This window comes from Erythrolamprus reginae, chromosome 1 (assembly GCF_031021105.1).
Source record: "Erythrolamprus reginae isolate rEryReg1 chromosome 1, rEryReg1.hap1, whole genome shotgun sequence".
NCBI lineage: Eukaryota > Metazoa > Chordata > Lepidosauria > Squamata > Dipsadidae > Erythrolamprus > Erythrolamprus reginae.
The window spans coordinates 357,602,569-357,616,686 of record NC_091950.1 but is presented as its reverse complement, the minus strand read 5'-3'; the positions used below and the strand labels follow the sequence as shown (position 1 = coordinate 357,616,686).

The 14,118-nt window shown below is 39.0% G+C and overlaps 1 protein-coding gene across 2 annotated transcripts in view; it reads left to right on the top strand.

Annotated features, from left to right (window-relative positions):
* COQ8A (coenzyme Q8A) overlaps positions 1–14,118 on the top strand; it is a 64,817-nt gene that overhangs the window by 36,203 nt on the left and 14,496 nt on the right. For both annotated transcript variants that reach the window (XM_070734333.1, XM_070734334.1), the window contains exons 6-8: positions 6,576–6,698; positions 13,211–13,296; positions 13,966–14,106. In XM_070734333.1, the coding sequence (XP_070590434.1) occupies positions 6,576–6,698; positions 13,211–13,296; positions 13,966–14,106 (350 nt within the window). The remainder of the gene's footprint in view (positions 1–6,575; positions 6,699–13,210; positions 13,297–13,965; positions 14,107–14,118) is intronic.

Sequence of the window (14,118 nt, the reverse complement as noted above, 5' to 3'; positions counted from 1 at the left end):
CTGAAAGAGTCTTGAGGAGCAAACAAGCATATTACATGTACACTTCTGTGCACATTTACTCTAGATAAATAAAACAGTAAATAGTGCAAGATTACATGTGGTCTATCTGAAAATGGTTGGAAAAAAAAGACAAATTCATAAATACAGATTATGCTGTACTGTAAACTGCATGGATAGAAAGATGAGACATTCGGTGTGAGTGCATTCACACCATTGGCAGACTCCTTGAAAGCATTTCTTTGCTGCAGTCTGGTTTCAGTAGATCTTTCCCAGGACGTTGGTTGTGTAATCGTTCTATTTACATTTTCCTGTTTTCAAACAGTACTTTGTTTAACTGGGCACTCCCGGATCTGAATGCAGGCAGAACAAAACCGATTATAAGAAGTTAAACTTGTGGCTGCTAACCAGTATAAAGTTGGAAAAACAGGGGCAGGATTAATCCCCCCCCGAGTTTAAGTAAAAAGACAAATTAATTGTTAAGAAGAGCTTTTGTTTTCTACTAATTTGAAGAGTCTTAATATAGAAGAGCCTTAGACATTTTTGTGCAGCTTTCTAGCTGGCAATTTTTTTTGCTATTGTCATGCATAGCCTTAAGTTTCCATAACACAACATAATGAAATATATCAGAGGGTCCATTTTGAGCCCTGTGCCTACTTGGCTCTGCACTATTGAAATAATACGCATTTTCCATTTATCTCTCTCTCTCTTTTTTTTTTTTTTTGGTATTCCCAGCTGGATTTTCCACCTGTCCTGTCATTCATTCCAGAGAGCCTGCAATTAGAGCTGTATGATTCCCTCCTCACCCCCCCCCAAGGGGTTGAAGTCACCTTGTCAACAAAAGCAGCAGGCTTATTTTGTGTTTGTAGTAGGTCAAGGCATTGAAGATTCAGGACTGTGGCTAAAATAATGGATATGTTTTCCCCCCATTTGAATTCCTTAATAACCTTTTCCTCAGTATGTAGTTAAAGAGCCACAAAGCGGTCTTCAAATGAGAAAATCCATTTGTAGCGTAACTTTTACTGAAATTATATACTAAAAAAAGTGCAGAATTTGCTTCAGAGAAGGCCATATGTTTGCTTTCGGTTACGGCCTTCCTTAACCTGGTGGTCTCCCTCCCCCCTTTTTAAGGAATTTTGGTTTTCAAATACAGTGTTCCCTCGATTTTTGCGGGGGATACGTTCTGAGACCGCCCGCGAAAGTCGAATTTCCACGAAGTAGAGGTGCAGAAGTAAATACATCATTTTTGGCTATGAACAGTATTACAAGCCTTCCCTTAACACTTTAAACCTCTAAATTACCATTTCCCATTCCCTTAACAACCATTTACTCACCATTATTACTGGTACTCACCATTGAATAAGACACTTAGTGATCCTGATACAGTGGTATCTCAAGATACGAACCCCTCGTCTTACGAACAACTCGTGATACGAACCCGGGGTTCAGAAAAATTTTGCCTCTTCTTACGAACGTTTTTTGAGTTACGAACCGGCGTTCGGAGACTGCTGGGAAGCCGCGCGGCTGTTTTAAAAGGTGACAGCCGGGCGGCGGGGCTTCCCAGAAGCCTCCCGAACGCCGGTTCGTAACTCGAACAAAGTTCGTAAGAAGAGGCAAAATTTTTCTGAACCCCGGGTTCGGTTCGGGAGGTTGCTGGGAAGCACCCCAGGCCGGCTGCGACCTTTTAAAACAGCCGCGCCGCTTCCCAGCTGTCTCCTGAAGCCGAACGCCAAAGCCGAACTTCCGCGTTCGGCTTCGGGAGACAGCTGGGAAGCGGCGCGGCTGTTTTAAAAGGTCGCAGCCGGCCTGGGGGGCTTCCCAGCACCCCCCCGAACCCCGAACCCGGGTTCGGGGGGGTGCTGGGAAGCCCCCCAGGCCGGCTGTCACCTTTTAAAACAGCCGCGCGGCTTCCCAGCAGTCGCCGAAAGCTGTTTTTTTGCGGGGGTTTTTTTGGTTGCACAGATTAATTGACTTTACATTGTTTCCTATGGGAAACAATGTTTCGTCTTACGAACCTTTCGTCATACGAACCTCCTCCTTGCACCAATTAAGTTCGTATCATGAGGTATTACTGTATTTATAAAATAATTATTTATTAACAATAAATTTTTTTTGTTATTTATTTGCAAAAATTATTAGTTTAGCGATGATGTATGATGTCATCGGGCAGGAAAAACTGTGGTATAAAAAAAACCCCTGAAGTATTTTTTAATTAATATTTTTTGAAAAACCATGGTATAGGCTATCCGCGAAGTTTGAACCCACGAAAATCGAGGGAACACTGTAGTGCCTTGTGGGCAGCGAATTGGAAAGTCGAGTGATAAAATTCTGGATTCTCTTGCTTATAGCACAGAAGTTCACTTATTAAGAATTTTGCCACACAGAAGAGGCACAGAAAAAAAAAATGACAGCAAACAAATATCCAAATAATGTAATATTAAATAAACAACTGCCTAGGCCCTATTCTAATGAATGTATTTTAGAAAAGACCAAATTAATTGGAAGAACACATACATGTGTGTAATCTTGATGAAAATAATATTTCACATATTCAGATTCAGCATCTGTTTAAAATGGCGTTGTAACTAGTAAATGGATGCCAATTTTGATTGAACTTATCTTTTAAGTAAAGAGTCATTTTGTTTTGTGTATTTTTATTTAAATAAATGTCTCCCCTCCATTTTAAATCATCATTGATCCAGTCAAGCATGCACTTTAGTTTTGCAACGGTTTGCAAAAACAGTTTCAGTGCTCAGTGAAGTTTTATTTCTTTTGCTGCACAATATGTAGACATTCAGAAATATGGACTGTAAACAGTCTGGGTGGTTTCTCTATTTTCTCCAGAAATATTTGATGAAAAACATTAATTAGTTTTTACTACAACTTATTGGCTTGTCTCTAATGCCAGGTTACTGGAAAGTTGCAGATCATAGGTTTGTGCAAGTACTGTATATGTACTCTCTGGCTCAATTGCTATTACAGCCAAATTATTTTAAATAAAGTACGGTATGTATGGGCAAGGACATGTTTATTTCAAGCATGAATTGCAGATGAGACTTATTGTACTACCAAACAAACAATGTTTAAAAAAGCTTTTTGATTAACCTTACATTTCCAGAACCATTGTAGTGTTTTTGGTGGGAGATATACAAGCCACTTTATGTGAAAGGACAGTGTTTCCACGACTATAAAATGAAATTCAATCTTGATACGCCCTCTTGTGTTGGAGGATGATTGAACTTGAAGGTCAACTTTACTAAAAGTTCAGGGACATGGTTTAACTTTCAGTATTGCAAAAACAAATATATGGTTATTGAGCCAGAGAATGTAGACGTTTGTGAAGTTTTTATGAATTGATGAAAAACATCATATGATGGATTATATTGCCTTACAATACTTAGAAAAATCGCATAGATGAATTTGGTCCCAGATTATGCAGGGTTTTTTTACTATATGAAGCTGAGAATATCATTAGCCAAGAAAAATAGTTTAGTTTTCTCCTTAGTCATGCTTCTTTGCACAGGTAAGGAGTGTTTTCCATATGTTGGTATATTCACACAGGGACATGCACACATGCACACAGAAAGAGAACATAATATTTTGAAGAAGGTATTCAATAGTCATTAGGCTAACAGCTCAGCCTTGGTAGGGAGGGACGGGGGAAAAAACCAGAAGATTTTTTTCCTTCCTTGAATCTATTTGGTATGAGTGAATATATAAAATACTATCAAGGTTCTGTTGTTATATATACCCTGTAATACAGGGTTGAAATGCTACCGGTTCCGCCCAGTCCAAGCATACTGGAAAACCAGTGGCAGCGTGAGGCTCTGCCCACCTGCCCGGACGTAGCCATTTTCATGTTTTTAACCCTCTGCACATGGGCAAAGCCTTCAGAGGGTGAAAGACCGTGTGCAATGAAGTGCATGCTTGCTTTGCTCGTGCGTGCATGCAAAGCACACAGTTCCAAACCAGTAGGAAAGATAAGTAGATTTCACCGCTGCTGCAATAGTAAGGTATTCTTTATGACCCTGCCTTACCTCTAAGGAGTGACACGTAGGACACACAAACTATTCTGCAGAAAATACCTGATCCATTATCCAGTGATCATATCCCCAAGTTGACATCGTCTAAGTCAGTGGCCAAAATTATTGATATTGAAGGGCATAATTAGAGACAGTGAGATTTGGGGGGGGGGGGGGAAGATTGTTCAAAATTTTGATTTGCTTTTTGAACTTTAGGAGGAGAAAATACTACAAATCATTGAAGAAAAAATATACAATACAGGAGTTATTAAGTAATGATTTTTTCAATATGGCTGAGAACCATAGTAGGCACAGGACAGGCATAGGTAATTAAAAATATAGGTCTTCTGATCACAGCCCCTAAAGAACTGGCAGAATATTTCAATTAGTTGACTTTTCAATTTGTCCTGGAGTGGCAGTGGAAGCCTGTGTAGCCTTGCATATGATTTAGCTGACCATATTTCAGCTTAATAAGCTAAATTATTTTCAAATGTTTTGGCTGCATATAAAGCCATAAATCAGTCTGTGCTTTATTTTTCATTCACTTTAATTTTCTGTTTATAACGTTTAATTATGTACTTTTATAATTATATGTATGTATGTATCACATATTTTTGCTGAATATTTAAAATTAAGGGAGACTAGGATAGCGCTATTTTGGCCTTGTTCTGGCCTTATCAGCTAGCCATACCCTTACTGGGATTTGATCCTGGGGCTTCTGCCTTGTAACCTCTAGACCACCTGGTTTTGTACCAGGGATAATCCTTCGGAGAGGGGCGGAATACAAATCAATCAAACAAACAAACAAACAAACAATTTTCTAATTTGTAGATATTACCAAAAATAATCTTGGATTTTCATATTGGCAAATAATGTTTAATAGCTAGCATTTTATTCTGGCATTCCCATCCTTTCCTAGGGAAATAAATACAAACTTGGTCATCTGAATGGAATGAAAATATTTCTCTTCAGTTTTTGTAAGGATTATTGTGTACATGTAAAAAATAAAGTTTGCTGTCCCGTAGCACAGTGGTCCCCAACCATTCTGGATTTATGGACCGGCGGGGGAAAGGGGTGGTTGGTTGTGTGTGAGTGGTGGCTAAGCGTGCATGTGTGCACCTCCATTTGCACAAACAGTAGGCACTGAACAGGCTGCGTCCTGGTAGTGAACCGCAGTCTGGGGGTTGGGATCCGTGCCATAACATATTGGTGAAAACAGATCATTTGACAAGTCACAGTTGGGGTTTTAGATATAACTTGGTTCGTTATTTACATTTTCCTGCTATGTTGGGAGGAGAATTTTACCTCCTTTGTTTCTCAAAATTTCCTAATGAATTTTGAAAATGATTTTTTCAAAAATGAGTCCTCGAAGAGGGGCAGCATATAAATCCAATAAATAAATAAATAAATAAATATAAATAAATAAATAAATAGGGAAATATTTTTGAATGTTTCTCATTTTTAACAAAATGTAAATGCAACAAAACCTGTGCAAGGTAGATTTTTTTTTAGCTCCCCTCCCATTATATTTTTGTGTAGATTGTTCAATTTCTGCTGTTGACAGCATCAAATATTTTTTCCTTAACCAGATTAGCATCTTCCCCAGATTAACATGTAGTTGAGAACTGCTTGTTTTAAAAAGGATTTAAGTGATATATCCTACTATAGTGTGCATTTTGGCTTTTGGCAATTTTGTAGAACTGTTATGCTTGAGTTTTCTCATGTCTCACATTACACGGATACACATTTCTATTTGTTTAGTATTTCAGAAAAGGACTCTTGACTTCCTTAATCATTAACTTTCTCCTTAATATGTTACTTGCTGGAGATCCATTTGTGACCAGAAAAGATAAATTCAAGGTGATGGAGGTAGGGAGGAGGAGTTTGTATTTAGCTTGAGTTGTTACTTTCCCATGCTGTAAACAGCTTTATCTTTAACTCCTAAGGATATTAATGTGAGCACATTTTTTTTTTTTAAAAAAATAGGGAGTTCTGAGATTGAGTTGTTTATACAATGGATTAATGGTGCTGGTACAAAGGAAATCTGTATATAGATCATCCTCGACAGTTCATTTTTTATTGTAAGCTGCCCAGAGTCTTTGGAGTTGGGCGGCATTCAAATCAAATCAAATAATCAAATCAAATCATTAAAAAAAATAGTTCAAAGTTTCAATGGCAATGAAAAAAGTAACTTTGGACCATTTTTTTAAACACTTATGACCATTGCAGCACCCGAGGGTCCTGTGATTTACATTTGGATGCTTGACAAGTGACTCACATTTATGACGGTTGCAGTGTCCCGGAGTCATGTGACCCCCCTTTTTGTGACCTGATAAACAAAGTCAACGGAGAAATGAGATAACAACCATTTTACTAATTTAAGAATTGCAGTGATTCACTTAACGAATGTGAGAAAAGTCATAAAATGGGGCAAAACTTACTTAACCAATTTCTCACTTAGCAAGATAAATTTTGGGGTCCATTGGGGTCCTAAGTTGAAGACTACACATATTAGCACCCATTCTTTAATTTTTCTAAATATCTTTTACTCACCAGGAAAGAAGGCTGTTTTGGATTCCAGCCCATTTCTCTCCGAAGCAAATGCTGAAAGAATTGTGAGTACCCTGTGCAAGGTTCGAGGTGCTGCATTGAAGTTGGGACAGATGCTTAGCATTCAAGGTAAATATAATAACCCATCAAGGTTCTCCCCCCCCCCCCCCCCTTCCTTTTTAACACTCTTTAAGTTTACGGGGATGAAGCACATATTGGAAAAAGCAAGGGTAGGTGAGCACATTCAACAATACTTGATAATAATTTATTAAATGTATTTGCTGCTCTACTGTTATCTCAGAGAGCACGTAACTTGTAGTTTTAGAAGATGGTAAATAACAAAAATGCCTTTCTCAATAAATCTCAAAGGCTGAAGTCTTGTTGAAGTTTCATCCCTCCTAGAACCAACTTGAGGTTGATTTTTCTAAGATTGTATATTACCTGCTGTTCTTAGCCACCCCAAGTCTGCGGAGAGGGGCGGCATACAAATCCAATAAATAAATAAATAAATAAATAAATAAATAAATAAATAAATAAATAAATAAATAAATAAATAAATAAATAAATAAATAAATAAATAAATAAATAAATAAATAAATAAATAAATAAATAAATAATACCTGGATCATTGTTAGATTTGATAAGTAGTTATTAACCTCATTTTTTCAAAAAGTATGCTGGATCAATTTAATCCACATTTAGCCTGTCTTGTGCTTAGTGGACCAGATTATCAACTGCTGAAAGGACTTGTAAGAATATTTAGGTAAATATGGTTGCAAATTCGAATGTGATTAAAATTCTTTCTCAGACTTTTAAGCAGGAAATTTGGAACTGGAGTTTGTAGACAGCATATAGATATTGACAGTAGGATTGCATCCCACGTCTGCTTATAATAGCTGGGTACTTACACAAAACTGAAACGTGGATTATTTGACTAAGAACTCTGAATAAGCTATAGTAGGTAAGGTTTACATATAGTGCTAAGTTATAAATCATGTTTGGGAACTACAATTGCGGAATTTATATCACATACTAAGCCATAACATGGTTTTGGTTTTGGCTTTGCACAGTGTATGAATCCAGTCAATATATCAACATTGAAGTAGAATGTTTGTAATTTTGATATCATACTAGCCCATTATCCTTCTCCTATTTAACCTAGGTGTTGCTAAATATCTAGCCTGATGCAAGCTTCTAAGAAACATGAACTCTTGGTCATTGGTCATTCATCTTCTGATTAAAGTAACATGGCCACAACTTCATATTTAAAAAGAAGTTGCATTTAAAAAAAAAAAAAGAAATGAAAAAGCCGCAAAATAATTTAGATTCCAGAAGAAAAAGAAAACACATTTTATTTTTCAAAGTGATAATATAAAGAGAATTGAGCGGTTTAGTGGTCAAGGCAGCTGTTATACTTTCAGTATCAGACAAAGGCAAACTTTTGTTAGAAACAAGTGACAACAAAGGTTTGGGGTATTTCCAAATACCGATAGTTGGTTTGTGAGAAGCAGGATATTGGGCAAGTTAAATCTTTGTTCTCTTCAGGATTAAATAATATGTAAAGAATCGCCATTACATCTTATCCCTGTAATTCTCCACTATATTTATTTATTTATTGGATTTGTATGCCGCCCCTCTCCGTAGACTCGGGGCGGCTAACAAAAATGATAAAAACAACATGTAACAATCCAATCCAATACTAAAATAACTAAAAAAACCCTTATTATAAAAACCAAACATACATACAGACATACCATGCGTAAATTGTAAAGGCCTAGGGGGAAAGAATATCTCAGTTCCCCCATGCCTGACGACAGAGGTGGGTTTTAAGAAGTTTACGAAAGGCGAGGAGGGTGGGGGCAATTCTAATCTCTGGGGGGAGTTGGTTCCAAAGGGCTGGGGCCGCCACAGAGAAGGCTCTTCCCCTGGGTCCTGCCAAACGGCATTGTTTAGTTGACGGAACCCAGAGAAGGCCCACTCTGTGGGACCTAACTGGTCGCTGGGATTTCATGCAGCAGAAGGCGGTCCCTGAGATAATCTGGTCCGGTGCCATGAAGGGCTTTATAGGTCATAACCAACATTTTGAATTGTGACTGGAAACTGATCCGCAACCAATGCAGAGTGTTGGTGTAACATGGGCATATTTGGGAAAGCCCATGATTACTCTCGCAGCTGCATTCTGCACGATCTGAAGTATAGTTGCTTATATTAGACGTCTGTTAGCAAGATCCTGTTAATAATTTATTTGACACAGCTTGATAGGTAGGTACACATATCCACATAAGCTTTTACTAGAATTACTACTGTTTGCCCCACAGATGTGAAGCGTTAGTAATGAAAGTTTATGTTAAGAATCCACAATCCTTCACAGTCCTCTGCACCATACCACATTTTTTTTTAATGTAGAGGATTGTCTCCGGTTGCTAATGGGATTATTTGTTAACCTTTAAGACATCCCAACATGTTGATATAATAGACTAAAACGATTCTCTTTCTGGAACATGTTGATATAATAGTCTAACACGATTCTCTTTCTGGAAATTGGGCTAGAAAATGTTTCACTTATCTGACAAATTTACCTAAATTATGCCATTTCAATCCAGTTCATCAGGTTTGTGTGCACAAATATAGAACAGAGTATGTTGTAAAAGAAAATGGAATTTAGGTACAAATTGTGCTGTGCACACCCAGAGCATGCAAAAGTAGAATTGTTAATATTAATGTTATCAGATTTGTGAAGCTAGGATAAACAGCTGACAGCCCAGTCCTTCCTGTTTAAAATTAAACCATTTTTCTATTATTACCAATGCATTTCAAATGTTGCTGGAGGGTTTCAAAGGGGTAAGCAAAACCTAAGTAAAAGCAGTATCAATAGAATCTGTGGATGTACAATTTGTATTCTTTCTCTAAATTTTGCCACTCTATTGCCGAATTTTGTTTTTCTTGCCTTGAAAAGAATCAGGCAATTGGGCTGTCCACATTACATGTTTATCTCAGTCTACTGTCACTAATAATATTTGTTAATTTTTAAGTCAATGTTAGTATAAATATTGTTTTCATGTTTTATTTTCTTACCTTTATTGGTTATAGGCTGCCTAGAACCACCTCTGGGTGAGATGGGCAGCATATATATTTAATTAATCAGTAAATAAATAAATGGGTTGCTGCGGCCTGCTTGTAGTTGTTTCATGCCCTAAAACTAACTGCTAACACTATTTTATGATTAATATGGTTAATAACAACTCACTGGGGAAAAAGAGCCATCTGAGTTTTATGGATTATCTATGCTTATAAAAGGATGGATATCAAGAAGAGAGCTCATTTTTCCTGTTTACTTCAGCTGGGTACAACATTGCTTGGAGGTAGTTGCAAAAAAAGTCTTTCTAGGACATGTCTGATATATAGGAAAATTATGAAATTGGATTGAATAGTATGCTACATAATGCAGGACAAATGTACCCAACGTAGTGTCCTCCAGATATGTTTAACAAGAATTGCCACCAACACCTATCCAGAATAGCACATATATTATATTATATTATATTATATTATATTATATTATATTATATTATATTATATTATAATAATATATTATTATATTATTATAATATATTATTATATTATTATAATATATTATTATATTATATTATATTATACTGTATTATATTATATTATTACAGTGATCCCTCGATTTTTGCGATCTCGATCTGCGCGAAACGCTATATCGCGATTTTTCCCACCCGATGACGTCACTCTCTTCCTTTCTCATCTTTCTTTCTCTCTTTCTCTATCTTGCTTCTTCCTCTCTCACACTCTCTTCCTCCCTCTCTCATCTCTTTCTTTCCTTCTTTCTCTTTCTCTATCTCTCCCCCTCTTGCTCGCGGGCGGCGGGCGAGCGGCGGGCGGGCAGCAGCGAGGAGCCGAAGATCGGGGTTTCCCCTTTGCGTGGGCGGCGGGGAAGACCCAGGGAAGGTTTCTTCGGCCGCCCAGCAGCTGATCTGCTCGGCAGCGCGGCAGCAGCGAGGAGCCGAAGATCGGGGTTTCCCCTTTGCGTGGGCGGCAGGGAAACCCCGATCTTCGGCTCCTCGCTGCTGCGGCGCTGCCGAGCAGATCAGCTGCTGGGCGGCCGAAGAAACCTTCCCTGGGTCTTCCCCGCTGCCCACGCAAAGGGGAAACCCCGATCTTCGGCTCCTCGCTGCTGCGGCGCTGCCGAGCAGATCAGCCGCTGGGCGGCCGAAGAAACCTTCCCTGGGTCTTTCCCGCCGCCCACGCAAACTCCACCATCTGCGCATGCGTGGCCATGGAAAAAGGGCGCGCATGCGCAGATGGTGTTTTTACTTCCGCACCACTATATCGCGAAAAATCGAGTATCGCGAGGGGTCTTGGAACGTAACCCTCGCGATACTCGAGGGATCACTGTATTACATTATATTATATTATTATTATATTATAATTATATAAGTATTATAAATAATATTTAATTCAGCATATCTGGAAGCCACCAAGTTGGGGAGGGCTGTGGTAGGAAATGCATAATGCTTTGTGGTAGCTCTGCTTCATTTTCTTAATCTATTCTCCTTCATTGCTCACTCTGTTTGCGTGATCTTACTTTCAACTGATTTCCTGATTTCCCAACCCTAGCAGGTGAGTTCCCAGCTATATTTGCTCTCTGTTCTGTCTCCTGTCTTTTAAAATGGTTTCCTCACAACCTTCCACCACTTCTTATAAATTATAAATGTGCAATGTAGAGACCTTTGTCATCGTCACATGCTGTAGGTATATTTTGGGTGCCTCTGCTAGATGGAAAGTACAATTATTTAAACATTATGCCACTTTGGAATGATTCCTCTAGGAGTCCTCGAAGGCTTGGCAGAACTGTTAGTATATTGTAAGCAAGGCATATACATCCACAAAGAGACATACACGGTCACATTGTTAAGATTTACATTCTGCTTTTTGGATGGAATGGGAGAGAATTGAGACTATTGATATACAGTAGTACCTCTACCTAAGAACACCTCTACTTACAAACGTTTCTAGATAAGAACCGGGTGTTTAAGATTTTTTTGCCTCTTCTCAAGAACCATTTTCCACTTACAAACCCGAGCCTCCGAAACTGTAACCGGAAAAGAAGAGGAGAAGCCTCTGTGGGGCCCCAAGGAATCTCCTGGGAGGAAACAGGGCCGGAAAAGGTGGGGAGAAGCCTCTGTGGGGCCTCTAGGAATCTCCTGGGAGGAAACAGGGCCGGAAAAGGTGGGGAGAAGCCTCTGTGGGGCCACTTGGAATCTCCTGGGAGGAAACGGGGCCGGAAAAGGTGGGGAGAAGCCTCCGTGGGGCCTCTTGGAATCTCCTGGGAGGAAACAGGTTCTCCACCCTCCCTGTGTTTTCCCCAATTGCACGCATTATTTGCTTTTACATTGATTCCTATGGGAAAAATTGCTTCTTCTTACAAGCTTGTCTATTTAAGAACCTGGTCACGGAGCAAATTAAGTTTCTTCAGTAGAGGTACCACTGTATTGAGAATTAAGCAGCAGCTGTTATCATGAGAATAAGCTGCTTAACCTAGCTGTTTTAATACAATTTAGTGGGGACAGCTCTGGAATAAATGATTTCAGTACTGAGAATTTTAAGCTTGTTTCTTAAGAGCAGATTACACAATAATATTGTGGGACAGTTCACGTCTTGAATGCTTATAAAAATAGCATATGTGAAATCTAGCACCCCAAATTTTGCTTTAACACACAGCTCTTTGGCCTGCATGTTCACTATTTGATTTGTGGTCTTCCTGCATGGAAGTGCCAAAATGCTTGAATTTTAGTTGTGCACATTGAGACCACTTCTGGAACGTGGTTACTTAAGGGCGGGGAATGGGTGACTGTCCGCTCCTATTTCCATCCTTAATCCCTCCCACAATTTTATTTTTTAAAATAGACCACACCCCTTCTGAGGGATGTCCTAACATCACCAGATTGCATTTCCTTCTGTGTTGCCCCAGAAGGTCATGAGTCTGAATTGCAGTCTTTGTTCCAAGAAATTTTATTTGATCTTCTTTAGCAAAACGTTTGTGAACCTTTTGAGCTGTAAGTAGATGTGATGTAATAGTTAAGATGCTGACCTACAAAAAAAAATGAGACAGGAAGGTCTCCTTTAAGAGAGTGAGAGTCAACTGGGTGAATTTGAACCCGTTGCTCAGCTCAGCCTATCTCACAGGCACACACAGAAAGACACACAAACGGCTTGAGGAAAATGCAATAAAATAATACCTAGGGATAGCTCAGAAGTAAGGATCCTGTCACTATGACTAGCATAACGAGTATAAATTGTGAAAAATATATCTTGTTATATACACTGTATTAGTCATCCATAATTAACAAAATGGCTTCCTAACTGTTGCTTAGTATTTTGATTTAACTCATAGAATGCGCATGATCATCCGTGGCATTATTTGTGCTGAGGATAAGAAAACCATAATGTACATTATACATTATGTTCCTATCACACAGTGAACAGGTTAAAATGCTTGGCTGTGACTTGAGACCAATAATGGAGATTGGAAGTAAAGCGTTTTCTAATTGTGGGCTTGTTTTTGTCACTGTATGACTGAGCCTTGTTTGGGTTTTTGTTTCCATTCTTCTTGATAGATGACGCTTTTATCAACCCACAACTGCAAAAGATTTTTGAACGCGTTCGGCAGAGTGCAGACTTCATGCCTTTAAAGCAAATGATAGTAAGTCACTGGTTTAGGAACATGGGAGGTGAGAACTTGGGAATGGAAATAGAAATCAGATCTTATCATTTATACAACCAGAAGTGGGCTGCTAAGGTGGAACGGTGACGTGTACTCGCCCCCGTGGCTCTGAGTGCTAGCGGAGTCCAGCACAATTCTGCTACTGCAGCTGTGCAGGTAGCAGAATCACGCGCAGAGATGCAGGTGTGCCCGTGTGTCGGCACGGTTTTTTGCTTCCGTGCACGCTGAAACACGGGCGCACATGTGTCTCCGGGCGCGATTATGCTACTTGCACAGCTGCTGTAGCAGAAATGTGCTGAACCCCTCTAGCATTCAGAGCCACGGCGGCAAGCACACGTCACTGTTCTACCTTAGCAGCCCACCTCTGTATACAATGTCTCCTTAATCAGATTCTGGTATTCTTCGGCAAATAGGTGAAACACAGTTCCTGTTCTTGGCTATATTGAGCCATAAAAGCTCAGCCTACTATCTTTAAAAAAAAATAATCGCTCTCTACTTTGTAAGAAACTGTGGGGCATATTGTGCAAGTAAATTGCCTTTGAAACACATTGTTGATGTTTGTTTAAAATAGTCCATACCTTATAGTATATAAGAAGGCCTAATTTATATTTAGATACTGTAATTATTTTGTTTTTATTTTGCTGCTAGAAAACGTTGAACAATGATCTTGGCCCTAACTGGCGTGATAAATTGGAGTCTTTTGAAGAGCGACCTTTTGCTGCAGCTTCTATTGGACAAGTTCACTTAGCTCGATTGAAGAACGGCAAAGAAGTTGCTATGAAAATCCAGGTGGGGGCTGAT